The sequence below is a fragment of the Arachis hypogaea genome, chromosome 7 (assembly GCF_003086295.3).
Source record: "Arachis hypogaea cultivar Tifrunner chromosome 7, arahy.Tifrunner.gnm2.J5K5, whole genome shotgun sequence".
NCBI lineage: Eukaryota > Viridiplantae > Streptophyta > Magnoliopsida > Fabales > Fabaceae > Arachis > Arachis hypogaea.
In genome coordinates this window covers 32,317,305-32,344,719 of record NC_092042.1, presented here as the reverse complement: position 1 = coordinate 32,344,719, position 27,415 = coordinate 32,317,305, and the positions used below count along the sequence as shown (strand labels likewise).

The 27,415-nt window shown below is 36.9% G+C and overlaps 2 protein-coding genes across 2 annotated transcripts; both read left to right on the top strand.

Moving 5' to 3' along the window:
• The first annotated feature begins 1,178 nt into the window (after positions 1 to 1,178).
• On the top strand, positions 1,179 to 2,576 carry LOC112701359 (uncharacterized). The gene has a single exon (XM_025752126.1). It carries the CDS (start codon positions 1,179 to 1,181, stop codon positions 2,574 to 2,576), a length of 1,398 nt encoding a protein of 465 aa, XP_025607911.1.
• Positions 2,577 to 2,633: 57 nt separating this feature from the next.
• Positions 2,634 to 5,757, top strand: LOC140174338 (uncharacterized). The gene is made up of 4 exons (XM_072198779.1): positions 2,634 to 3,410; positions 3,576 to 3,752; positions 4,024 to 4,290; positions 4,513 to 5,757. The coding sequence occupies exons 1-4, from the start codon at positions 2,634 to 2,636 to the stop codon at positions 5,755 to 5,757; spliced, it is 2,466 nt and encodes an 821-aa protein (XP_072054880.1).
• Positions 5,758 to 27,415: the final 21,658 nt, after the last annotated feature.

Genomic DNA, 27,415 nt, shown 5'->3' with positions numbered 1-27,415 from the left:
TTTTCTTGGAGTTGAACTCCAAGTTATAATATGTTTTGGGCGTTCAACTCCGGATCATGACGTGTTTCTGGCGTTTAACTCCAGACAGCAGCATGTACTTGGCGTTCAACGCCAAGTTACGTTGTCAATTTCCGAATAAAGTATGGACTATTATATATTGCTGGAAATCGCTGGATGTCTACTTTCCAACGCCGTTGAGAGCGCGCCATTTGGAGTTCTGTAGCTCCAGAAAATCCATTTTGAGTGCAGGGAGGTCAGATTCCAACAACATCAGCAGTCCTTTTGTCAGCCTTTTTCAGAGTTTTGCTCAAGTCCCTCAATTTCAGCCAGAAATTACCTGAAATTACAGAAAAACACACAAACTCATAGTAAAGTCCAGAAATGTGAATTTAACATAAAAACTAATGAAAATATCCCTAAAGTAGCTTGAACTTACTAAAAACTACCTAAAAACAATGCAAAAAAGCGTATACATTATCTGCTCATCATGCTACAAGCCCAATCAAAATCTTTGCTAAATAGACCAAAGCTTGGTCCGAAACTGATACATTACCTGTATCCTCGGTCGCCCGGAATGCTCGGCACGCAAATATCTGAGGCTGACATCACATTAAACAAGCTCGGAACAAAAGCAGATAAGCTCGGCCTCACGCAATCAAATAAAAAGACACGTGCATCATAAAGCTTGGTCCCGTGTCAGTCGTTCGAAAATCTCGGCACATGATCAGGACCGAAGCAGCATCACCCAACTGAAAATAAGAAACGTGCTCAACTGGTTTATAGCACCAAAACAGAATATCTTAACCAATCTATAAACTAGGACTCACCCACTAACGGGTAAAAAACAACTCCTATAAAACCTAGCTAATACGCTCGGCTAGGTCTCAGGTTCTATCACTCTCAGTCTCTTACTTTTTATTCTAAACTCATTTACTCAAAATCACTACTGACTTGAGCGTCGGAGTATCTTGTGCAGGTATTCCTGCCGCGGTGTTTGATCTTGGCCGACGTAAAGCTCTTCCTCTTCAGCGACGACTTGCTCGGAAGCGCTTAAGCTCGGCCACCCCAATGTTCGGACGAACCACTTGGTGCCCACCGTGGGGCTGGAGTACATCTAACCCCACTTTTTCCTTTGTTTAGTCTTCTACCCTATTTTGCAGGATTCCCAATCCTCGAACATGGCTGACAAGGAAAGTCCACAACTCTCACAGGATGACCTCCTGGCTCGAATCACCGAGCTTCAGGCAGAAGTACGAAGAATAGCTGAGCTGTCGACGCAGAACAATGGAGAAAGCTCCAAAAACTCAGCTCAAGGTTCTATAGACCCTTTAAACATCGCCCCGTCAAAGGAAAAGCTCACCCTCGACAACCCCTTCTCCGAGGAGATCACAAATTATCAGATGCCAAAAAACTTTACTCTCCCCACCGCATTGGAGCCATACAAAGGGTTCGGCGACCCCCGAGCCCACGTAAAGAAGTTCCAATCAATGATGTTTTTCAACGGCCCTAAAAATGAGCCCGTCCTCTGCCGAGCATTCCCTACCTACCTCGACGGTGCTGTATTACTCTGGTTCTCTAAACTTCCCGAAGGCTCAATCTCCTCCTTTGAAGATCTCGCCAGATCGTTTATTGATTACTTTGCTGCATCAAGAATCTACGTACATGGATCGGACTACCTCGGCACCATTAAGCAAGGTCAGCATGAGAGCCTGAAGGACTACATGACCAGATTCGCTGACGCAACTATGGAGATCCAGGATTTAGACCCGGCCGTTCACCTGCACGCCCTCAAGGCCGGCCTCAGGTCCGGCAAATTCCGGGAGACCATTGCCATAACAAAGCCAAAGACGCTAGAAAAATTCCGAGAAAGGGCGGCAGGTCAAATGGAGATCGAAGAACTCCGAGAAGCCCAGAAATCGGACAAACAACCTCATCGGAGAGATGAAAAAAGAACTTTCAGATCCCCAGGTAGCAGAGACATTAAGAAGACTTCCAAGCCCGCATCAAAATACAATACGTACACTAGATTCAATACCAGAAGAGAAAACATCATCAGAGAAATTCTCAACGCCAAAATCATAAAGCCACCAGTGCGAGTAGGAAATTACCAGGATCAAAGGTTTGCAGATAGGACAAAGCATTGTGCTTTCCATCGAAAGTTCGGTCACACCACGGACGACTGCATAGTCGCGAAGGACCTCCTGGAAAGGCTGGCACGCCAAGGGCTCTTGGACAAATATATCGAGAATCGGAGAGGCCAAGGAGGAAACTCGGATAGGGGAGAGAACAAACAGGCAACGGTGGACAACAACAAAAAAGAACGGACAACCCCTGATCCACCAAGGGGAATCATTAGCCACATATCAGGAGGATTCGCAGGCGGCGGAGAAACAAGCTCAGCCAGGAAGCGAAGCTACAGAATGATGCTAGCAATCGAAGGAACCATACAGCCGAAGAAGGACAAAGAACCTGGCGTCACCATATCCTTCAACCAAGCAGATTTCAGATCGGCAAGCCCTAACCTCGACGACCCGGTGGTAATTACTATCCAGGTCGGAGACCTGTTGGTAAGATAAACATTGCTAGACCCAGGTAGTAGTGCTGATGTTTTATTTTATTCTACATTTACAAAAATGAAATTATCAGAAAAACTAATGCAACCCTCCTCGAGAGAGCTGATTGGGTTCTCCGGAGAGAGAGTTCCCATCATGGGACATATATGGCTGAAGACCACAATGGGAGAAATCCCCATGTCGAAGTCCATCGATATTCAATACCTAATAGTAGACTGTTATAACCCTTATAATATTATACTCGGGAGACCCGCCTTGAATATATTCAAAGCGGTGGTATCCACATTACATCTGTGTGTTAAGTTTCCAGTGCAGGAAAACAAGATAGCTACAGTTCACGCCGACCATCAGGAAGCTCGGCAGTGCTACAATGCTTGTCTAAAGAAAGACCAGGCGAGAGAGATAACTCGGCCCCAAATCCAATCCATACATAGCTCGGCTGACACCACCGTGCTAGCCGATCTCGACCCAAGAGAAGACCTCGGCGAAAGACCTCGCCCAATGGAGAACCTCCAACGAATAACACTAACGGCAGATGACAATCAATGCACATACATCGGAGAAGCATTAGAAGGGGAAGACCGAGCAAAACTCATACAGATATTGTGCAAAAACGCCGATCTCTTTGCGTGGACACCAGATGATATGCCCGGAATAAGCCCAGAAGTCATCTGCCATAAACTGGCAATTGACAGAACAGTCCGACCAGTAGCACAGAAGAAAAGGAACCTCGGAGAGGAGAAAAAACAAGCAGCACTAGAAGAAACCAAAAAGCTCCTCAACGCAGGTTTCATCCGAGAAATTCGTTTCACCACATGGTTATGCAACGTGGTAATGGTAAGGAAGAGCTCAGGTAAATGGCGCATGTGCGTCGACTTTACAAACTTAAATAAAGCTTGTCCCAAAGACGCATATCCACTGCCTTGTATTGATAAATTAGTTGATAACGCCTCTGGTTTCAAAGCTTTGAGTTTTATGGATGTATACTCTGGCTATAACCAGATTCTAATGCACCCAGAAGACCAAAGCAAAACAGCTTTTATAACAGAACATGGGAATTTTTGTTACAAGGTAATGCCTTTTGGCCTAAAGAATGCAGGTGCGACATATCAAAGGCTGATGGACAAAGTATTCCAGCATCAGATAGGCCGCAATATGGAGGTCTATGTAGATGACATGGTAGCCAAAACACCCATGTAGGGGTCACACTGTGATGACCTATTAGAAATCGTCAAACAACTCCGAGCATACAACATGAGACTTAATCCAGACAAATGTGCTTTTCGAGTCCAAGGAGGGAAATTCCTCGGATTCATGCTAACCTCGCGAGGCATCGAAGCCAACCCAGAAAAATGCAAAGCTGTACTGAATATGACGAGCCCAAAGACGGTAAAAGAAGTCCAACAACTAGCAGGACGAATAGCTGCCTTATCTCGTTTTCTACCTGCAGTGGCAAGCCGATCTTATCATTTTTTCCAAACATTCTCCAAAGGCAAAAAATTTGCATGGACAGACGAATGCGAGAACTCCTTTATTGAACTCAAGCAGCTCTTTGCATGATACGTCACCCTTATCCTCGGTCAACGCAAGCAACAATCAGGCGGAATACGAAGCCCTACTTGCTGGACTTAAGCTCGCCCTACAACTACAAATACCTCGAATAACAGCCTACTGCGACTCTTCGCTAGTGGTACATCAAATAAAGGGCGAATTCCAGGTAAAAGATCCTTTGTTAGAGAAATATTGGCTCATAACAAAGGATCTAATTTCAAAATTTAAAGAATTTGATATTATCCATGTAAACCGAGAACAAAACACCTGGGCCGATGTGTTATCTAAGTTAGCCACAACTCGGCAAGCCGAAAACACATCGGCACTGTCCCAGCTAACACTTGACAAACCAAGTTTTGAATAGGATACAATTTTGAGTATCACACAGGTCCCAGATTGGCAAACACCTTTTTCCGATTACATCAATGCAGGCACCATTCCAAATGATGAGCTAAACTTGCCGCTCTTCAGAAGAAGAGCAAGTTTCTATACAGTGCTCGAAAACACCCTGTACAGACGAGGACATTCACAACCACTACTCAAGTGCATCAGCAATAAGGAGGCCAAGGAAGTTATGGCTGAAACGCATGAAGGAGTCTGTGGCAACCATATCGGCGGCCGAGCATTAGCAGCAAAGATTCTGCGAACAGGATATTATTGGCCGACGATAAAATGGGATTGCATCAACAAAGTCAAAGCATGCGATAATTGTCAAAAGCACGCCACCCTCTCAGAGACCCCGGTCGAGGAGCTCCATACCATAGAGGTAAGCTGGCCTTTCGATAGGTGGGGATTGGATATCCTCGGACCCTTTCTGAAAGCGCCAGACCAGGTAAAGTTCCTCTTAGTATCAATTGACTATTTCTCTAAGTGGATAGAAGCACAACCACTAGCACACATAACAGCAGAAAAAGTGCGATCTTTTCTATGGAAAAATATCATATGCAGATTCGGTATCCCAAGAGAAATAATCTCGGATAACGGAAGACAATTTACAGACCATAAGCTCGCCACATTTCTGACAAATTTTAACATCAAACATCACTTCAGCTCCGTAGAGCACCCACAAACTAACGGACAAGTTGAATCAGCTAACAGAATTATCTTGCAGGGGTTAAAGAAAAAGCTCGGCGAAGCTAAAGGAGAGTGGGCCGATCTCATTCCAGAAATCCTATGGAGTTACAACACCAGCATTCAATCTGCCACAGGGGAAATTCCCTTCAAATTGGTATATGGCGCAGAAGCGCTCATACCAGTAGAGGTCAGCATCCCAACATTAAGAACCGAGCTCTATAATCAACCAAATAATCAACAAGCTCGGACAGCCGAATTGGACCTTGTAGAAGAAGAAAGGGACATTTCTGCCATCAAACAACGAGCCAGAAAACAATACCTAGAGCGAAGACACAACAAAAGAGTAGCACATAGATCTTTCAACAATGGAGACCTCATACTCAGACGAACAGAAGATGCTCGGAAACCTTCATCACATGGCAAATTAGCGGCAAATTGGGAAGGACCTTTCCGAGTCCTTCAAAACCTCGGAAAGGGGGCTTACAAATTAGAAACCCTTAGAGGAGAACAACTTCCAGGAACATGGAACGTCTCCTCTCTAAGGGAATATCAGTCATGACATAGCCTGTATAATAGCGAATGATGATACTCTTTTTCCCTCCGAAGGTTTTTTTCCCAAAATGCAAGGGTTTTACTCGGAAAGGGTTTTAATGAGGCCGGACACAACAAATCATTATACCCATACAACTTAATGTGCAATCAAAACAGTTCTCATTTTGACAGTTAGCATACATTTCAGTTAGTAAACACTTCAAATTATCCGAGCATAATCCTCGGAACCCTAACATCACGAGCCGAGCTTATTCCTTGGAAAACCTCCACCACAAAAGCAAGTCAAAGCTTTTCCCAATGAACAAACTAATCCAAGCTTCATACTCAGAATTCAAAATGCGCATGCCGAGCATAATACTCAGACAAGTACAAACTAACACATCTTTTACATTGGTCCCTACCATGCATTCCAACAAACGAACATTTAAAATTAATCCGAGCTTTATACTCGGAGAACAACGCGTGCATACCGATAATAATACTCGGAGAAGCACATGTAAATACAACAAACGTCAAACTATTTAAACAAGTCCTAAGGGATCACTCTACTATAACCCATATATTGGAGCTACTGATCTCTTTACCAACAATCAAGAAACAGTTGCAACTGTCATCAACGCAAACACACACATAATCGCAATCGCGGCACAACATATGATTCTCATTACGTTGTAGAAATATCATATTTGATAAAATTAAAACAGTCATTGCCAAACCGAGCTGCTCGGAGGCCAAAATGCCACTGCCAAACGATAAAACTAGAAGATTGTTCAAAACAAAAACAGTCACAAGTTCAGAAACCAATACACAATGCACAGAGCTTACAAAAGAAAGTATGAACTAACGGCCTAATCTGCCTTATCGCCAATACTAGACTCCCCGCTATCATCTGAAGCAACAGCACCATCATCAACAAGCTGCCTGTTCACAACCACTTTAGTTGCATCAAGCATGTCCGCATCTGACCCAGGAAACAACACCCGCACTTGAGAAACAGCGCACTCGAAGCCTTGTGCATATGACTCATAAACCTTAGTCTGCAACTCCTTCACCCTTGACCCCAAGCGATCATTGTCAGCCTTAACAGTCTTCATCTCCTCTGAACAAGAAAGGTGAAGACGTTTTTCCTCAGCAAGCTCGAACTCTTTCAACGTCAACGAGGAGGACAATTCCATAATAGTCTTCTCCTTTTTTTTTCCAAAGCCGAGGATAGCTCGGTGGTGGACGAAATTGTGATTTCTATCTTTTGAGCTTTAGCATATATTTACTCTTGGGGCACTGTTTATTCTCACAACTCCGTTCAACTAACCAGCAAGTGTACTGGGTCGTCCAAGTAATAAACCTTACGTGAGTAAGGGTCGAATCCACAGAGATTGTTGGTATGAAGCAAGCTATGGTCACCTTGCAAATCTCAGTCAGGCAGATTAAAATAGTTTATGGGTTTTTTTCGAAAATAGAAATAAAGGGTAGAAATAAAAGGGATAGAAGACTTATGCAGATTCATTGGTAGGACTTTCAGATAAGCGGTTGGAGATGCTGTAGAGCCCAAGGACGCCTGCTCTCCTACTGCTTCTACTCAATCCTTCTTACTCCTTTCCATGGGAAGCTTTGTATAGGGGTTCACCATCAACTGTGGCTACTTTCTTCCTCTCGGGGAAATATCCTGTGCGGCTGTCACTCGCACAGCTAACCAGTCTGGAGGCATCACCCATGGCTGATGGCTACATCCCATCCTCGCAGTGAAAACTAATGCTCACGCACTCTGTCACAGTACGGCTAATCACCGGTTGGTTCCCTCCCCTACTGGAATAGAATCCCTCTTTTGCGTCTGTCACTAACGCCCAGCAGGTTACAGGTTTGAAGCACGTCACAGTCATTCATTACCGGAATCCTACTCGGAATACCACAGACAAGGTGAGACTTTCCGGATTCCCAGGATCCTACTCGGAATACCACAGACAAGGTGAGACTTTCCGGATCCTCATAAATGCTGCCATCTATCTAGCTTATACCACAAAGATTCTGTTGGGGAATCTAAGAGATACACATTCAAGCTCGGTTGCATGTAGAATGGAAGTGGTTGTCAATCACGCGCATTCATAAGTGAGAATGATAATGAGGGTAATCTGACTCATAACATTCATCATGTTCTTGGGTACGAATGAATATCTTGGAATAAGAATAAGATAGAAACCGAATAAGAGATAATAGAATTTCATTAATACTTGAGGTACAGCAGAGCTCCACACCCTCAATCTATGGTGTGCAGAAACTCCACCGTTGAAAACACATAAGCAAAAGAGGTTCAGGCATGGCCGAATGGCCAGTCCCCCTAACGTGATCAATGATCTCCTAAGATGAAGAATAAAACAAAACTGAGACCAAAGATGTCTAATACAATAGATAAATGTCCTATATATACTAGACTAGCTACTAGGGTTTACATGAGTAAGTAATTGATGCATAAATCCACTTCCGGGGCCCACTTGGTGTATGCTTGGGCTGAGCTTGATCATTCCACGAGCTAAGGCATTTCTTGGCGTCAAACTCCAGGTTATGACGTGTTTTGGGCGTTCAACTCCGGATCATGACGTTTTTCTGGCGTTTAACTCCAGACAGCAGCGTGTACTTGGCGTTCAACGCCAAGTTACGTCGTCATTCTTCGAATAAAGTATGGACTATTATATATTGCTGGAAAGCCCTTGATGTCTACTTTCCAACGCCGTTGAGAGCGCGCCAATTGGAGTTCTGTAGCTCCAGAAAATCCATTTCGAATGCAGGGAGGTCAGAATCCAACAGCATCAGCAGTCCTTTTGTCAGCCTTCTTCAGAGTTTTGCTCAAATCCCTCAATTTCAGTCAGAATTTACCTGAAATCACAGAAAAACACACAAACTCATAGTAAAGTCCAGAAATGTGAATTTAACATAAAAACTAATGAAAACATCCCTAAAAGTAGCTTAAACTTACTAAAAACTATATAAAAACAATGCCAAAAAGCGTATAAATTATCCGCTCATCACAACACCAAACTTAAATTGTTGCTTGTCCCCAAGCAACTGAAAATCAAATAGGATAAAAAGAAGAGAATATACTATAAAGTCCAGAATATCAATGAATATTAATTTAATTACATGAGCGGAACTTGTAGCTTTTTGCTTCTGAACAGTTTTGGCATCTCACTTTTTCCTTTGAAGTTCAGAGTGATTGGTATCTCTAGGAACTTAGAATTTCAGATAGTGTTATTGACTTTCCTAGTTAGGCATGTTGATTCTTGAACACAGCTACTTATGAGTCTTGGCTGTGGCCCTAAGCACTTTGTCTTCCAGTATTACCACCGGATACACAAATGCCACAGACACATAACTGGGTGAACCTTTTCAGATTGTGACTCAGCTTTGCTAAAGTCCCCAGTTAGTGGTGTCCAGAGCTCTTAAGCACACTCTTTAGCTTTGGATCACGACTTTAACCATTCAGTCTCAAGCTTTTCACTTGGACCTTCATGACACAAGCACATGGTTAGGGACAGCTTGATTTAGCCGCTTAGGCCTGGATTTTTAATTTCCTTGGGCCCTCCTATCCATTAATGCTCAAAGCCTTGGATCCTTGCTTTAAAATTTTCGCCACTTTTTTTTTTTCACTGCTTTTTCTTGCTTCAAGAATCAATTTCATGATGTTTTTCAGATCATCAATAACATTTCTCTTTGTTCATCATTCTTTCAAGCACCAACAATTTTAACACTCATAAACAACAAGATCAAAAATATGCACTGTTCAAGCATTCATTCAGAAAACAAAAATCATTGCCACCACATCAATATAATTAAATTAAATTCACTAATAATTTCGAAAATTATGTACTTCTTGTTCTTTTGAATTAAAACATTTTTCTTTTAAGAGAGGTGAAGGACTAATGGATTTTATTCATAGCTTTAAGGCATGGTTACACACTAATGATCATGAAGTAGAGACACAAAAACATAGATAAACACAATACTTAAAAACCGAAAACAGAAAGAAAATAAAGAACAAGGAATGAATCCACCTCTAGTGGCGTCTTCTTCTTGAAGGACCAATGATGTTCTTCAACTCTTCTATGTCCCTTCCTTGCCTTTGTTGCTCCTCCCTCATTGCTCTTTGATCTTCTCTTATTTCTTGGAGAGTGAGGGTGTGTTCATGGTGTTCCACCCTTAATTGTTCAACATTATGGCTCAAGTCTTCCAAAGAGGTACTAAGTTGCTCCCAATAGTTGTTGGGAGGAAAGTGCATTCCTTGAGGCATTTGTTGAGGATGAACTTCCTCATGTTCTTCTTGAGGGCCGTGAGGAACTTCTCTTGTTTGCTCCATCCTTTTCTTGGTGATGGGCTTGTCTTCTTCAATGGAGACATCTCCATCTATGATAACTCCGGCTGAATAACATAGATGGCATATGAGGTGGGGGAAAGCTAGCCGTGCCATGTATGAAGGCTTGTCAGCTATTTTGTAGAGTTCATTAGAGATGACTTCATGAACCTCTACTTCCTCTCCAATCATGATGCTATGAATCATGATGGCCCGATCCACAGTAACTTCAGATCGGTTGCTTGTAGGGATGATGGATCTTTGGATGAACTCCAACCATCCTCTAGCTACAGGCTTGAGGTCCAGTCTTCTTAGTTGGACTGGTTTGCCTTTGGAGTCTACTCTCCATTGGGCGCCTTCCACACAAATGTCCATTAGGACTTGGTCCAACCTTTGATTGAAGTTGACCCTTCTTGTGTAGGGGCGTTCATCACCTTGCATCATGGGTAAATGAAACGCCAACCTTACATTTTCTGGACTGAAATCTAAGTATTTCCCCCGAACCATTGTGAGATAGTTCTTTGGATTCGGGTTCATACTTTGATCATGGTTTCTAGTGATCCATGCATTAGCATAGAACTCTTGAACCATCAATATTCCGACTTGTTGCATAGGGTTGGTTATGACTTCCCAACCTCTTCTTTGGATTTCATGTCGGATTTCCGGATACTCATTCTTTTTGAGCTTGAAAGGGACCTCGGGGATCACCTTCTTCTTTGCCACAACATCATAGAAGTGGTCTTGGTGGCTCTTGGAGATGAATCTCTCCTTCTCCCATGACTCGGAAGTGGAAGCTTTTGCCTTCCCTTTTCCTTTTCTTGAGGAAACTCCGGTCTTGGGTGCCATTGATGGTGAATGAAAAAATAAAAAGCTTAGGCTTTTTACCACACCAAACTTAAAATTTGCTCGTCCTCGAGCAAAAAAGAAAAGAAGAGTAGAAGAAGAAGAAGAGAATTTTGGTAGAGAAGGAGAGGAGGGGGTTCGGCTATATGAGAGAAGAAGGGGTTTTTGTTGTGTGAAAAGGAAGAAGAAAGGAGAGGTATTTATAGGGAGAGGGAGGGTGGGAGTTCGGCCATTTTGGGTGGGAAAGGGTGGGAAATTGAATTTGAATGTAATGGAGGTAGGTGGGATTTATGGGGAAAAGGAGGTTGATGTGAATGGTGCATGGGGTAATTGGGAAGAGGAATTGAAAATGAGATTTGGAATAGGAGAGTGTGATTAGGATTAAAAGAAAAGGTAGGTGGGGATCCTGTGGGGTCCACAGATCCTTGAGGTGAAAAGAAATACCATTCCTTCACCCTATAGGCGTGTAAATTGCCTTCATGCATTATTCTGGCGTTCAAACGCCCATTGGTGCATGTTCTGGGCGTTAAACGCCCATGTGATGCTTGTTTCTGGCGTTGAACGCCAGTTTCAAGCTTGTTTCTGGCGTTGAACGCCAGTTTCAAGCTTGTTTCTGGCGTTCAGTGCCAGATTGTCCTCTGTGTGCGCATCCTGGCGTTAAACGCCAGGATGTAGCTTGTTTTGGGCGTTCAGCTCCAGAAAGATGCTCTGTTCTGGCGTTGAACGCCAGCCAGATGCATCTTACTGGCGTTGAACGCCAGTCTGCGCTGCCTCCAGGGTGAAAAATTTTTTCTTCTGTTTTTGACTCTGTTTTTAATTTCTTTGATTTTTTTGTGACTCCTCATGATCATGTACCTAATTCAACACAAAAATAACACCAAAACAAAATAAAATAAAATTAGATAAATAAAATTGGGTTGCCTCCCAACAAGCGCTTCTTTAATGTCAATAGCTTGACAGTGGCTCTCATGGAGCCACAAGATGATCAGGTCAATTTAGTGTGTTGTCTCCACACCAAACTTAGAGTTTGGATATGGAATTTGAACACCAAACTTAGAGTTTGGTTGTGGCCTCACAACACCAAACTTAGAGTTTGACTGTGTGGGCTCTTCTTGACCTTGAACTGAGAGAAGCTCTTCATGCTTACTCTCTTTTGTCACAGAGGGATGACCATGTGCTTGAAACACAAGGTATTCCCCATTCAATTGAAGGACTAACTCTCCTCTGTTGACATCTATCACAGCTTTTGCTGTGGCTAGGAAAGGTCTTCCTAGGATGATGCATTCATCATCTTCCTTCCTAGTATCTAGGATTATGAAATCAGCAGGGATGTAAAGGCCTTCAACCTTCACTAGCACGTCCTCTACTATTCCATAAGCTTGTCTCATTGACTTATCTGCCAATTGTAATGAGAACAAGGCAGGTTGTACCTCAATGATCCCTAGCTTTTCCATTACAGAGAGTGGCATCAGATTTATCCCTGACCCAAGATCACATAGAGCTTTTTCAAAGCTCATGGTGCCAACGGTGCAAGGTATTAAGAACTTGCCAGGATCTTGTTTCTTTTGAGGTAGAGTTTCCTGAATCCAAGTATCTAAATCACTAATGAGCAAGGGAGGTTCACTTTCCCAAGTCTCATTACCAAATAGCTTGGCATTCAGCTTCATGATAGCTCCTAGATATTGAGCAACTTGCTCACCAGTCACATCTTCAACCTCTTCAAAGGATGAATATTCTTCAGAGCTCATGAATGGCAGAAGGAGATTTAATGGAATCTCTATGGTCTCTAAATGAGCCTCAGATTCCTCAGGATCCTTAATAGGAAACTCCTTCTTGCTTGAGGGACGTCCCAGGAGGTCTTCCTCACTAGGATTTTCGTCCTCCTCCTCCCCTATGCATTCGGCCACTTTGATTAAATCAATGGCCTTGCACTCTCCTTTTGGATTTTCTTCTGTATTGCTTGGGAGAATACTGGGAGGAGTTTCAATAACCTTCTTACTCAGCTGCCCTACTTGTGCCTCCAAATTTCTAATGGAGGATCTTGTTTCATTCATGAAACTAAAAGTGGCCTTTGACAGATCAGAGACTATATTAGCTAAATTAGAAGTATTTTGTTCAGAGTTCTCTGTCTGTTGCTGAGAAGATGATGGATATGGCTTACTATTGTTCAGCCTATTGCGTCCACCATTGTTAAAGCCTTGTTGAGGCTTTTGTTGATCCTTCCAGGAGAAATTTGGATGATTTCTCCATGATGGGTTATAGGTGTTTCCATAAGGTTCACCTAAGTAATTAACCTCTGCCATGGCAGGGTTCTCAGGATCATAAGCTTCTTCAGAAGCTACCTCTCTAACACTGTTGGATGCATGTTGCAATCCATTCAGATTTTGAGAGATTATGTTGACCTGTTGAGTCAACATTTTGTTCTGAGCCAATATGGCATTCAGAGCATCAATTTCAAGAACTCCTTTCTTCTGAGGTACCCCATTATTCACGGAATTCCTCTCAGAGGTGTACATGAACTGGTTGTTTGCAACCATGTCAATGAGTTCTTGAGCCTCTTCAGGCGTTTTCTTCAGGTGGATAGATCCACCTGCAGAATGGTCCAATGACATTTTTGAAAATTCAGAGAGACCATAATAGAATATATCTAACATGGTCCATTCTGAAAACATGTCAGATGGACATCTTTTGGTCAGCTGCTTGTATCTTTCCCAAGCTTCATAGAGGGATTCACCATCTTTTTGTTTGAAGGTTTGAACATCCACTCTCAGCTTGCTCAGCTTTTGAGGAGGAAAGAATTTATCCAAGAAGGCAGTGACCAGCTTATCCCAGGAGTCCAGGCTATCCTTAGGTTGTGAATCCAACCATGTTCTGGCTCTGTCTCTTACAGCAAAAGGGAAAAGCATGAGTCTGTAGACTTCAGGATTAACTCCATTCGTCTTTACAGTATCACATACTTGCAAGAATTCAGTTAAAAACTGATAAGGATCTTCAGATGGAAGTCCATAAAACTTGCAGTTTTGTTGCATTAATACAACTAGTTGAGGCTTAAGCTCAAAGTTATTGGCTCCAATGGCAGGAATGGAGATGCTTCTTCCATCAAACTTGGATGTTGGCTTTGTGAAGTCACCAAGCATTCTCCTTGCATTATTATCATTATTATTTGCGGCTGCCATGTCCTTCTCCTGTTCGAAAATTTCTGAAAGGTTGCTTCTGGATTGTTGTAATTTAGCTTCTCTTAATTTTCTCTTCAGAGTCCTTTCAGGTTCTGGATCAACTTCAACAAGAGTGCCTTTTTCCCTGTTCCTGCTCATAAGAAAGAGAAGAAAACAAGAAAAGAAAGAGGAATCCTCTATGTCACAGTATAGAGATTCCTTTATGTTAGTAGAAAAAGAAAGGGGTAGAAGAAAGAAGAGGGATGGATTCGGATTTTGGATGAAGAGAGGTGTAGGGAAGTGTTAGTAATTAATTAATTAAATAGAAGAAGAGATGAGAGGGAGAGGATTTTCGAAAATAGCTTTTGAAAATAGGTTAGTGATTTTCGAAAATCAAAGACAAGATATAATTAAAATTAAAATTTAAAACAAAAATAATTTTTGAAAAAGAGAGGGAGAATTTTCGAAAATTAGAGAGGGAAAAGTAGTTAGGTGGTTTTGAAAAAGATAAGAAACAAACAAAAAGTTAGTTAGTTGAAAAAGATTTGAAATCAAATTTTGAAAAAGATAAAATTTTTGGAAAAGATAAGATAAAAGATAAAAAGATATATTTGAAAAAGATATTTTGAAAAAGATTAAATTTTAAAAATTACTTAACTAACAAGAAACTACAAGATAAGATTCTAGAATTTAAAGATTGAACCTTTCTTAACAAGAAAGTAACAAACTTCAAATTTTTGAACCAATCACATTAATTGTTAGCTAATTTTCGAAAATTAGATAAAAAGATAAGAAAAAGATTTTGAAAATATTTTAAAAAATAATTTTTTTGAAATTTTCGAAAATAAAAAAAATGAAAAAGATATGATTTTTGAAAAAGATTTTGAAAAGATAAGATTTTTAAAATTTGAAATTTTGACTTGACTTGTAAGAAACAACTAATTTTGAAAATTTTTGACCAAGTCAACCCAAAATTTCGAAAATTTGGAGGGAAATAAGGAAAAGATATTTTTTTATTTTTAAATTTTTAAAGAAAAACACAAAAATGACCCAAAACATGAAAATTTTGGATCAAGACACAAGATGCATGCAAGAATGCTATGAATGTCAAGATGAACACCAAGAACACTTTGAAGATCATGATGAACATCAAGAACATAATTTTGAGAAATTTTTGATGCAAATAAAACATGCAAGACACCAAACTTAGAAATTTTTAATGCATGGAAGATATGAATGCAAGAGTGCACATGAAAAACAAGAAAAGACACACAACAAGAAATCATCAAGATCAAACAAGAAGACTTGTCAAGAACAACTTGAAGATCATGAAGAACACTATGAATGCATGAGATTTTCGAAAAAAAATGCAAGAAAAATTTTAAAAGCATGCAATTGACACCAAACTTAAAAATTAACACAAGACTCAAACAAGAAACACAAAATATTTTTGATTTTTATGATTTTCTAATTTTTTTTTGTATTTTTATTTAATTTTTTTTTCGAAAATATTTTTGGAAAAACGAAAAATAAAAGAAAAATTTTTGAAAAAGATTTTTGGAAAGAAAATTACCTAATCTGAGCAACAAGATGAACTGTCAGTTGTCCATTAACGGCGCCAAAAACTTGGTGGACGAAATTGTGATTTCTATCTTTTGAGCTTTAGCATATATTTACTCTTGGGGCACTGTTTATTCTCACAACTCCGTTCAACTAACCAGCAAGTGTACTGGGTCGTCCAAGTAATAAACCTTACGTGAGTAAGGGTCGAATCCACAGAGATTGTTGGTATGAAGCAAGCTATGGTCACCTTGCAAATCTCAGTCAGGCAGATTAAAATAGTTTATGGGTTTTTTTCGAAAATAGAAATAAAGGGTAGAAATAAAAGGGATAGAAGACTTATGCAGATTCATTGGTAGGACTTTCAGATAAGCGGTTGGAGATGCTGTAGAGCCCAAGGACGCCTGCTCTCCTACTGCTTCTACTCAATCCTTCTTACTCCTTTCCATGGGAAGCTTTGTATAGGGGTTCACCATCAACTGTGGCTACTTTCTTCCTCTCGGGGAAATATCCTGTGCGGCTGTCACTCGCACAGCTAACCAGTCTGGAGGCATCACCCATGGCTGATGGCTACATCCCATCCTCGCAGTGAAAACTAATGCTCACGCACCCTGTCACAGTACGGCTAATCACCGGTTGGTTCCCTCCCCTACTGGAATAGAATCCCTCTTTTGCGTCTGTCACTAACGCCCAGCAGGTTACAGGTTTGAAGCACGTCACAGTCATTCATTACCGGAATCCTACTCGGAATACCACAGACAAGGTGAGACTTTCCGGATTCCCAGGATCCTACTCGGAATACCACAGACAAGGTGAGACTTTCCGGATCCTCATAAATGCCGCCATCTATTTAGCTTATACCACGAAGATTCTGTTGGGGAATCTAAGAGATACACATTCAAGCTCGGTTGCATGTAGAACGGAAGTGGTTGTCAATCACGCGCATTCATAAGTGAGAATGATAATGAGGGTAATCTGACTCATAACATTCATCATGTTCTTGGGTACGAATGAATATCTTGGAATAAGAATAAGATAGAAACCGAATAAGAGATAATAGAATTTCATTAATACTTGAGGTACAGCAGAGCTCCACACCCTCAATCTATGGTGTGCAGAAACTCCACCGTTGAAAACACATAAGCAAAAGAGGTTCAGGCATGGCCGAATGGCCAGCCCCCCTAACGTGATCAATGATCTCCTAAGATGAAGAATAAAACAAAACTGAGACCAAAGATGTCTAATACAATAGATAAATGTCCTATATATACTAGACTAGCTACTAGGGTTTACATGAGTAAGTAATTGATGCATAAATCCACTTCCGGGGCCCACTTGGTGTATGCTTGGGCTGAGCTTGATCATTCCACGAGCTAAGGCATTTCTTGGCGTCAAACTCCAGGTTATGACGTGTTTTGGGCGTTCAACTCCGGATCATGACGTTTTTCTGGCGTTTAACTCCAGACAGCAGCGTGTACTTGGCGTTCAACGCCAAGTTACGTCGTCATTATTCGAATAAAGTATGGACTATTATATATTGCTGGAAAGCCCTGGATGTCTACTTTCCAACGCCGTTGAGAGCGCGCCAATTGGAGTTCTGTAGCTCCAGAAAATCCATTTCGAATGCAGGGAGGTCAGAATCCAACAGCATCAGCAGTCCTTTTGTCAGCCTTCTTCAGAGTTTTGCTCAAATCCCTCAATTTCAGTCAGAATTTACCTGAAATCACAGAAAAACACACAAACTCATAGTAAAGTCCAGAAATGTGAATTTAACATAAAAACTAATGAAAACATCCCTAAAAGTAGCTTAAACTTACTAAAAACTATATAAAAACAATGCCAAAAAGCGTATAAATTATCCGCTCATCACTCGGCAACATCCAGAGCAGACTTGTGTTCCCTATCAAAAACTAGCTCTTGAGCACGACTAATAGCTACCATACGTGCACCAATCACCTAAAACAAAAATAAAGAACATCAACACAATATAACAAACGCACACAAAGACAAAATACAAACCATCACCTGCATAAAATGGCTCACTCCTACATGGCCGACATCCTCGACCATCTTCATATCATCCGGGAAGCAACAAAGCTCATCAGCCATGACAGAAAAAGGATACAGTTTTCCCCACAATGAACATCTTCCGAATAGCCATGCAGTCTTTTTTGAGACTCATAGGCAGACTCCACTCGCTGAAGCTCCACGGAAGACTCCCCTTCCTTCAAGAAAGCCTCGGCAATCTTTTCTTTCGCGAAACCCCTCTTTCGTTAGACTTAAGAGCAGCCTCGGGCTGAATCACAGGGCCTTTGTCAGCATGGGTAGCCGAGCTCTCCTTCTCAGCTTTCTTCCGCTGATTGAAGAATAACTTCAAACCAGCAGTAGTAATCGTAGGCACTTTCTCACCTGCACCGAAAAGCCAACAAAGTAAGAACAAACAAGGACAAAACAACAACTAAGCAAAAAACAACTAATTTACCTAGATATCTCAGAACCGCCTCTCTATTGGAATCCCATTTTAACAATTCGGACACAGATAGCAAGCCCTTTGGGCCCAACTTCTCAAACAGAAACTCCATCACAAGTTGATCATCAACTGACCTATCATCCACGTCTAAAGCTTGCACAGGCTCGGAACACCAAGATAAAGGGAACTTCTCAACAAGAAACTCATTTAGATAAAAAGGAAACTCCTCAGGTACACTCCTCACTTTAACATACATGGTTTTAAAGTCCTTAAAAAAAGACTTGTAGAGGCCAAAAATAGCGCGACGAGGGTAACTACTTAGATTAACCCAGAGACCTCGATTAACCCCTTTAGCTTGAAACAAAGAGAAAAACAACTGAAGAGAGGGCGGCTGCTCAAGGAATTCCATTAACACCTCAAAAGCCCTAACAAACCCCCAGGAGTTTGGATGAAGTTGACTCAGGGCACAATTCAACCAATAAAGCACACCACATTCAAAATCAGTAAAAGGGACCCTAACTCCCAATTCAGTAAAAAGGCAGCTGTACATATAGAAGTAAGCCCAGTCATCACGAGAATGAAAAACCCGGTCATCAACACCACATGGAAGTATCTCTATCCTTATATCAATACCACTCCTAACCCAAACATTCGAACCCAGCATATCAACAGACTCTTTATCACTAAACTGAGACACATACTCCTTAACCCTAGAATCAACCCAACCATATAAATCCCCCTCACCCTCATTAGGCATTTTACCTTCCATACGAACAGGGAGCAGAAAATGAAAATTAAGAAAAGAAGGGAGAGGCAGCAAGAAAATGAATTAACACTCACCTTTCTTACTCATTTTTCCGAAAATGCAGAAGCACCCAACACAAAAAGGAAAAATACTAGGGAAAGGAAGCATGTTTATTACATAGTGGAAAGACAGTTACATAGGAAACGTTTCCCTCTGATCTACACCCTTAGAAAGCCCACGATCAACGCTCAGCAGATCAAACGGTCAGGGGCTCCTCGAAACTTACAATGCAATCAAATCAATCATTCATTACCGCACGAAGAACAACGCAGGCAATTAATGCTACAAACCATTTTAAAATGCCAAAACTAAGACAAGCTCGGGGGCTGTAAGGAGCACACATAATAAATAAAGCGACCGAGGATTTTTGCCATCCGAAGTATACAAAGCTCGCCTTAGTCTTGTCCAAACCAAGGTAAGCTTGGGGGCTATGATACGTTACCTGTATCCTCGGTCGCCCGGAATGCTCGGCACACAAATATCTGAGGCTGACATCACATTAAACAAGCTCGGAACAAAAGCAGATAACCTCAGCCTCACCCAATCAAATAAAAAGACACGTGCATCATAAAGCTCGGTCCCGTATCAGCCGTCTGAAAATCTCGGCACATGATCAGGACCGAAGCAGCATCACCCAACTGAAAATAAGAAACGTGCTCAACTGGTTTATAGCACCAAAACAGAATATCTTAACCAATCTATAAACTAGGACTCACCCACTAACGGGTAAAAACCAACTCCTATAAAACCTAGCTAATACGCTCGGCTAGGTCTCAGGTTCTATCACTCTCAGTCTATTACTTTTTATTCTAAACTCATTTACTCAAAATCACTACTGACTTGAGTGTCGGAGTATCTTGTACAGGTATTCCCGCCGCGGTGTTTGATCTTGGCCGACGTAAAGCTCTTCCTCTTCAGCGACGACTTGCTCGGAAGCGCTTAAGCTCGGCCACCCAGTGTTCGGACGAACCAGAAACCATTAAGCAAAGAAAGCAAAATTCCATTACTTCCAACGTATCCTACTTTTCAAGTTGTGATGGATTTCAAATTCAATTAACTTAAATTAACTTGCATTGGAAATATGAGAGAAGTTTACTACTTGATTTGATGGACATCATCAATGCTACACGCTATCTATAGCAAGAAAAGTGGGAAACTTAATTTACTTTATCATATTCATTAATTATTCAAGTTTTTCTTTCTTCACTCTCATCTCTCTTCTCCATTTTTGGTCACCTCACAGAGAAAGAATGGAAGCTAAGCCGAACCACTGAAAAGAAAGAGATGCAAGTTACAAGACCATTGTAATAATGGCAAGAAAAAGAAAACAAAAAGTATGCTGTGGCTGAGATCTTCATCAAGAAAGGTAAGATTCAGTGAAGTAACCTTAAGCTCTCTATACCAAAAATGGAAGAGAAGATTTCGGTCAGAGGAAGAAGATCCTTAAGGAATGGCTTGTCTCTGATTTTGCTCAACCACCACAGGAGGTAGCTATAGTGGCTACGTAATGGAGGAGGCAGAAGTTGGAGCAGATGAAGCTATCATCATCAATAACTCATCAAGGGATAGGAGTCCTTCTTGGAGTGCAAGCAAGGAGGGATGGCTCGGATTGATGAAGCTTGACGTAAAAGGAAGACATAGAGGTAATTGCATGTTGGTTAAAGCATTCAGTTTCCTCTCCTCTCTCTCTCTGGCCGAACCAGTTGACTTGAAGAAGAAGAAGTTTAGTTTGGTTTTTGGTTTCAATCGTGGAAGCTTCCCCTTCTATAAATAAGGGAGAACAGCCAGGGCTTGAAGCAAGGAGTGAGAGTGCAAGGCACAGTGTTCACATAGCTACCTAAGCTAACAGAAGTTCTTCTCCTTCAATGTTCTTCATTTTGTAATTTTCTGTTTAATTTTGTCTGTCTTGATTCTCACAGAAAAAGGAAAATAGTTAGGTTTGTAAGAAAAAATCATAGAGTGGAAAAATGCAGAGAGTGCAAAATTAAAAGAAAAAGCCATAGATGTCCTTAGAGGTCATTTGTACATCTGTGTTATGTTTCATGATTCTGTGGGAATCCCTTTGCAAGTTGGGTTAGCACTTAGTAGTTGAAAGCTTGGCAGTGACCAAGTCAAGTTCAGGATTGGGGTTTAGATTCTGGACTTGTCCCAGATAGGAAAGGTAGTTCTTAGGGAGAATTGGTGTTTGTAATCTAGGATGATTATAGTGAAATTCCATCATTTTTGTGATGGAGACTGAATGTAGGCTGATTACACTTTGCAGCTGAACCAGAATATATCTTAGTATAATTTTCTCTCTTTTCTACTCCATTTCTGATTTTGCTGCACAGGAGACAAAACTGAAAAATATCTCCTGGCTGGTCACGAGACAAAATGGAAAAATCTCGTGGCTAGGCACGAGACAAAAACAAGAAATATCTCCTCAGGTGTTCTGAAGGACAGCAAAGGCTACTAATAAAAAAAGGGGCTAAGATTCAACTCCCTTCTCTTAGCCACTGATAAACCATCAAGTTTCTAATACGAACCAGCTTCAAACAATATATAAAGACAATACTATATTTTGATGTTCAACTTTTGAAGAAATCATCTGCCTTTAAACAATTCATTTCACAAAATAAATTTAATGGATAAAATAGTAACAATAATTTTTTTAAATATTTTATCTTCATAATGTAATATATAATATTTATTCAAATAAATTTTCGTAATGAATAAATTTAAAGACATGTTATTGCATACTACTATATATAAAATACCTAATAACAAATAAAAATATGAATTTCATAATAAATAATTAAAATAAATATTTAAAAATAAAAAATTTTAAAATACACAATACATTCATAATCTAAAATAATATATAAAGAGAATACAGAAAGAATGGTGTCCAATTTTCATATAACAATCTTAACCTTATTGATAAATAGTGATTGACGTAACTGACATTTTAAAAACTGGAATAAAATGCAATTATTATTAACTTTCCTTCGTTCATATTGCGGTTACTTTTTTATTTTACTCACAACTCCCACTCATGGTGTCCTCTTCTTCGTTCTACTAAATATAGTACTCTTTTTTATCTTTCAAGTAATTCTATTAGCCTCATATTTACAAAGTATAATTATCAAAGTCAGATCTCTTAATGTAATTAATACATAGATATTAATTGTGTCAATAATTATATAACTTTTTTTGTCTTTTTCTATCTCTTGAGTTATATAAATTTTATTTTATTTTTCTAACCATGGATACAAAACCTTCTCAATATTGGAAGAGAAAGTCTATGCCTATTATTCAAATCATCATAAACTTTAAAGTATATTCAGTTTGAATGGTATCAACAATTTGAGAGAATGAATTTAAACTTAAATAACTATTCTTAATGAAGAGCATTGGGTATATATTTATTGAATTTTTTTTAAAGAAAAAAATTTGTGTATTTTATGCCATCTTTTATTTTTGTTGTGATGGACAGTAGTAATACTCACATCATCATTTCAAAATTTATTTTATAGTTATGCCAATTCATAAAGTATTTTACAAAAATTATGTTTAACTAAATTTTTTATCTTATAATTATTTTATATTTTGAAATTTAAAATTTTGTGTTTTTATTTTTATTCAAAAATATTATTTTTATATTTTATTTTAATTCTGTTAGTTTAAAAGTACCAATATTAATTTTAATTTTTTAATTTTTAGAATAAATAAAAAGATGTAATTTTTTTATAAATTAGATTATTTAAAAATTACTCATTACAAAAGAAGTTAAATTTAATTCTTGACATGTTAAATAAAAGATAGTTTAATTAGATAAAAAAAATTTTAAAAAATAATATGAAAATATAAGAACACATATCAGATCTAAGTTTTTTATTTCTACATCAAATTGACAAAATAAAAAAATTTACATCAAATTGATAAAAGAAAAAGATAGAACTATTTTTTACGTGAAAAGTTAGGAATAAATTAAAAGGATAGAAGAATGATTGAAAATATAAATTAGATTAAGTAATCTAAAGAGAAGAAAAAATGTAAGTGAAAGTTATGCATGAAATAATTGAATAAAATTTTCAGTTGATGAAGGCAATGAAAGACGATGGAGGCGATGCAATTGAGTGTGTTGAATAAAGGAGAAGGGCGATAATAAGAGAAACACATAAAAGTGTGCATGAAGAATAAAATTGGTAGATTTTCCAAAAAAAGACGGTTTAAACAAAAGGATATAAACTAAAACTAACATAAAATTAAACAAAACATAAAGATGGTGAATAATATAAAGACATTGATAAAATAGAGGATATAAACTAAAACTAACATAGAATTAAACAAAACATGAAGATGGTAAAAAATGTGAAGACATTGATGTTCGCTTAGTTACAGACACTATGTATTTTTTTATTGGGAGATGTGTTATCATGGTTATAGGAGTAATAAAATTGTTTTTATTTTAGTATGAAGTTGTTAGATTTTTCAAAATAAATTTTATGACTATTTTGTCTTTATAATTTGCTTTATGAAATGGTTTGTTAGAGGGTAAATAGAGTCCAAAAAAATTAGAAACTAAAGTCGTGATCAACTCTTTATATTGGCTTTATAGATTTTCACCTTTTGTTATATGGTACGAAGATTATATATAATATAATAAATGGTACATGTTCTCATATATAAAAACATGGAACTTAATATTACTCTTTCATGGAGTTTCTCTACCTTAATGAAAGAACTAATATCATTTACACTTAATGTTTATTTTTGTACTTAATAAAAAAACTAATATAATTTAATTTTAATTTTTAACTTTTAAGATACATGAAAAGTTGTAACCTTTTATGTATTAGATAATTTAAAAGATACTTATTATATATAGGAAGTTAAAAATATTCTAAACTTAAAAATTAATTTTTTAATAACAAAATTAAATTTGTTCAAAATCGTAAGGAGACCGAGTTAAAAAGAGAAAGAGAAAGTTGAAACTTTTTAACTAATTACAAAGAATTATTACCATCAAAACTATTAAATTTGAGTATATTAAGTGAGGTTTAAGAAGCAAACCAGATAAATCTAAAAGCTTTCTGTCTCTTTTTATATAGTGTTTCACTTTAACTAACTATTTTTTATGGATAGTATGCGAACAAAATAATAAGAAGATTCATATTAGATTATGAAAATTAATCTCATCCTTATAATACGACGGCGTTATTTCAAAACATGTAAAATGAAATAATAAAGTATAGTTTAATTGATGTGCGCAATAAAATAAATATGAAACTTATAAAGTAGCAATCAAATGTGGATATAATAGTTGTCTTGTTCTAGGATACTATTATTAAACTGCAAATTAAATTTATAATTATTAGTTAAAAAATTTACAATTATGCACGATTTTTTATTATTTTGGTTGAAAATAATATATTTTGATATTGTGTTTTAGGATTATTGACATCAAATTTTGATAAATTTGAAAAATTTTAAATGCTTTATGTCTTAATTCTTTTAGTAAAACTTCAACAACTCATAAAAGTTAACATAATAAATAGTTATAAATCAAAATGATAAACAAGAATAAAAGTTTTGATGATGATACTTAGTAATAATTAATAACGATCGGATGAAGAGAATGTGGAAGGAAAGAATAGTGTTTGATATAATATATAATAGTGACGATGAGACAATGACATGTATATGCATAGAGAACAATATATAGTAAGAGAAAGAATAGTGTTTGATATAGTGAGACGATATAATACAAATATAAATTAATAATTTTAAAAGAATAATACACTTAAAGATTATTTAAAAAATTAAATATAAAATTAAAAAAATATTTTTTATCAATTGAAACTTGCGTGAAGATAAAAAGTGTTTTGAATATAATTTTTTATCTTTGCTTTAAATTAAATATTATTAAAAATAAAAAAATAAACTTAATAACATTTCTAAATAGTTAATCGTAAATAATATTTTTAAATCTTTATTTGTATGTTGTTACACATAATAACAACATAATAAGTTTGTTTAATATCTTATTTACTTTAAATTTATAATGTTTATACATTCTAAAAGTTAAATGATTTATAAAATTTTTATTTTTGTTTTTTAAATTTTTTTATTCTTAATGATTAGATTATTTTATTAAATTTATAATTTTAAAAATAAAATTATAAAAATTAATTTCTTCATAATAATAGAAAAATGGCTGATAGTGCCTGTTGAGCCGCTAATACATGTAAAAAGAATGATAAGAAAAAATGAAAATAATCAAAATAAAAATTAATAATTTTAAAATAATAATACAATTAAAAATAATTAAAGATGTTTAATATAAAATTAAAGAAACAATTTTTTTAACTATTAGAATTATGCATAAAGATAAAGAGTGTTTTGAATATAAATTTTTAAATTTATTTAAAATTAAATAAAATTGAAAAAATAAATAAATTTAATATCTATAACTATATAAGGCCAAAACATAGAAGTTTGGTGTCCAATTTTCTATTTCTCATTTTAACCCTACTAACAATTCAAAAATATTTTACAGTTACTTATTTCACTAACATATATTTCACTAACAGATACAAAAACTCACATGTAGCTTCTATTCAATTCTTTACTCACATAGTCTCTCTTTTTTTTTTGTTCGGATTCTCCTTTATCTTATGAACTCTTCTCTGTATCGCACAATTATTTAAATAAGTTTTTGTGACATCTTAAACTAGGTAAAGACGATGTCAAAAGATTTATTTTCGTGGCCATATATGAAATAGAAAAAAAATAATTAGAAGCCAAAAAGTGTTTAACTAGTGATGATAAATAATTTTTTGTATACATCTTATTATATTCGGAGGTACTTATTTAAATTATGTTTTGTTTAATCTTATATTGGTCTTTGTTTGTACTCTGATGGTCTGTCCAGTAGTTTAGCCTCATTCTAATTATTCTATTAGAATTTCTTTTGTAATCATAAAAAATATATCTTTTTTATTTTTTTTATAATTTCATCTATTTTACTGTTTTTTTTACCTTCTAATACACTTTGTTATATTTTCTTACTGCCATTATTTTTTTACCTTCAACGCTATCGATTTCATCACATCCATCATACAAATTTTATTTAATTTTATTGAAGTTATTACGTTCACGTATAACTTCTACCTATATTTGTTTTCTCTTAAATTTACTTACCCAATTAATAATTTCATGGTTCTTTTATTTTTTTAATTTGTTCCCAATATTTCAGTACAAAAGATAGTGTTCTATCTTTTTCTTTTACCAAGGAAAAACTAATTTTTTTCATATTATATATATATTTTTTAAATATGTCTGTACCTATCAATGATGTATTGAAAAAGTCTAATATTTTGATAAATTTATTTTTTTCTTTTTAAAATTACTTCATATGGGATAATATTATTTTTATAATTTTTAAAGTATTAATTATACAGAGTATTATATTTAAAATTTGAGTACATAAATATTTATTTTTATATTAAACAAAAACAAATGAATTATATTACAAAAATATCATTTATTTTGACTTCTATAATATCATTTGTTTAGCATATGGCACTGATTATTTGATTAACAAATAAAAAATGTAACGTCTATAACAATATATTATGCCAAAACATGAAGGTTTGGTGTCCAATTTTTTATTTCCTATTTTAACGCTACTAACAATTCAAAAATATTTTACAGTTACTTATTTCACTAACATATTTCACTAACAGTTACAAAAACTCACGCGTAGCTTCTATTCAATTCTTTACTCCCACCGTCTCTCTTTTTTTTTTGTTCTAATTCTCCTTTATCTTATGAACTCTTCACTGTACTGCACAATTATCTAAATAAGTTTTTGTGACATCTTAAACTAGGTACAGACAATGTCAAAAGATTTATTTTTATGGTCATATATGAAATGAAAAAAAATAATTAGAAGCCAACAAGTGTTTAACCAGTGGTGATAAATAATTTTTCGTATAGATCTTATTATATTCGGAGGTATTCATTTAAATTATGTTTTCTTTAATTTTATATTGATCTTTATTTGTATAGTGTTGTTTAAAATATATTTGTGAGTACTATACTCCGATGATCTGTCCAGTAGTTTAGCCTCATTCTAATTATTCTATTAGAATTTCTTTTGTAATCATAAAAATATATATTTTTTATTTTTTTATAATTTCATCTATTTTACTTGTTCTTTTTTTACCTCCTAATACATTTGTTATATTTCTCTTGTTGCCATTATTTTTTTACCTTCAACGCTATCGATTTCATCACATCCATCGTTACAAATTTTATTTAGTTTTATTGTAGTTACTACGTTCTCGTATAACTTCTACCTATATTTTTTTCTCTTTAATTTACTTACCCAATTAATATTTTCATGGTTCTTTTACCTTTTTTAATTTGTTCCCAATATTTCTGATACAAAAGATAGTGTTCTATCTTTTTCTTTTACCAAGGAAGAACTAATTTTTTTATATTATA

Bases quoted from the DNA above. Each gene is read 5' to 3' on its own strand.
- LOC112701359 (XM_025752126.1), top strand. From the start codon at position 1,179: ATGGCTGACAAGGAAAGTCCACAACTCTCACAGGATGACCTCCTGGCT.
- LOC140174338 (XM_072198779.1), top strand. From the start codon at position 2,634: ATGAAATTATCAGAAAAACTAATGCAACCCTCCTCGAGAGAGCTGATT. The intron at 3,753-4,023 runs GTAGCCAAAACA...TTCTACCTGCAG, and splicing joins AGGTCTATGTAGATGACATG to TGGCAAGCCGATCTTATCAT. The intron at 4,291-4,512 runs GTAAAAGATCCT...AGTATCACACAG, and splicing joins AAATAAAGGGCGAATTCCAG to GTCCCAGATTGGCAAACACC.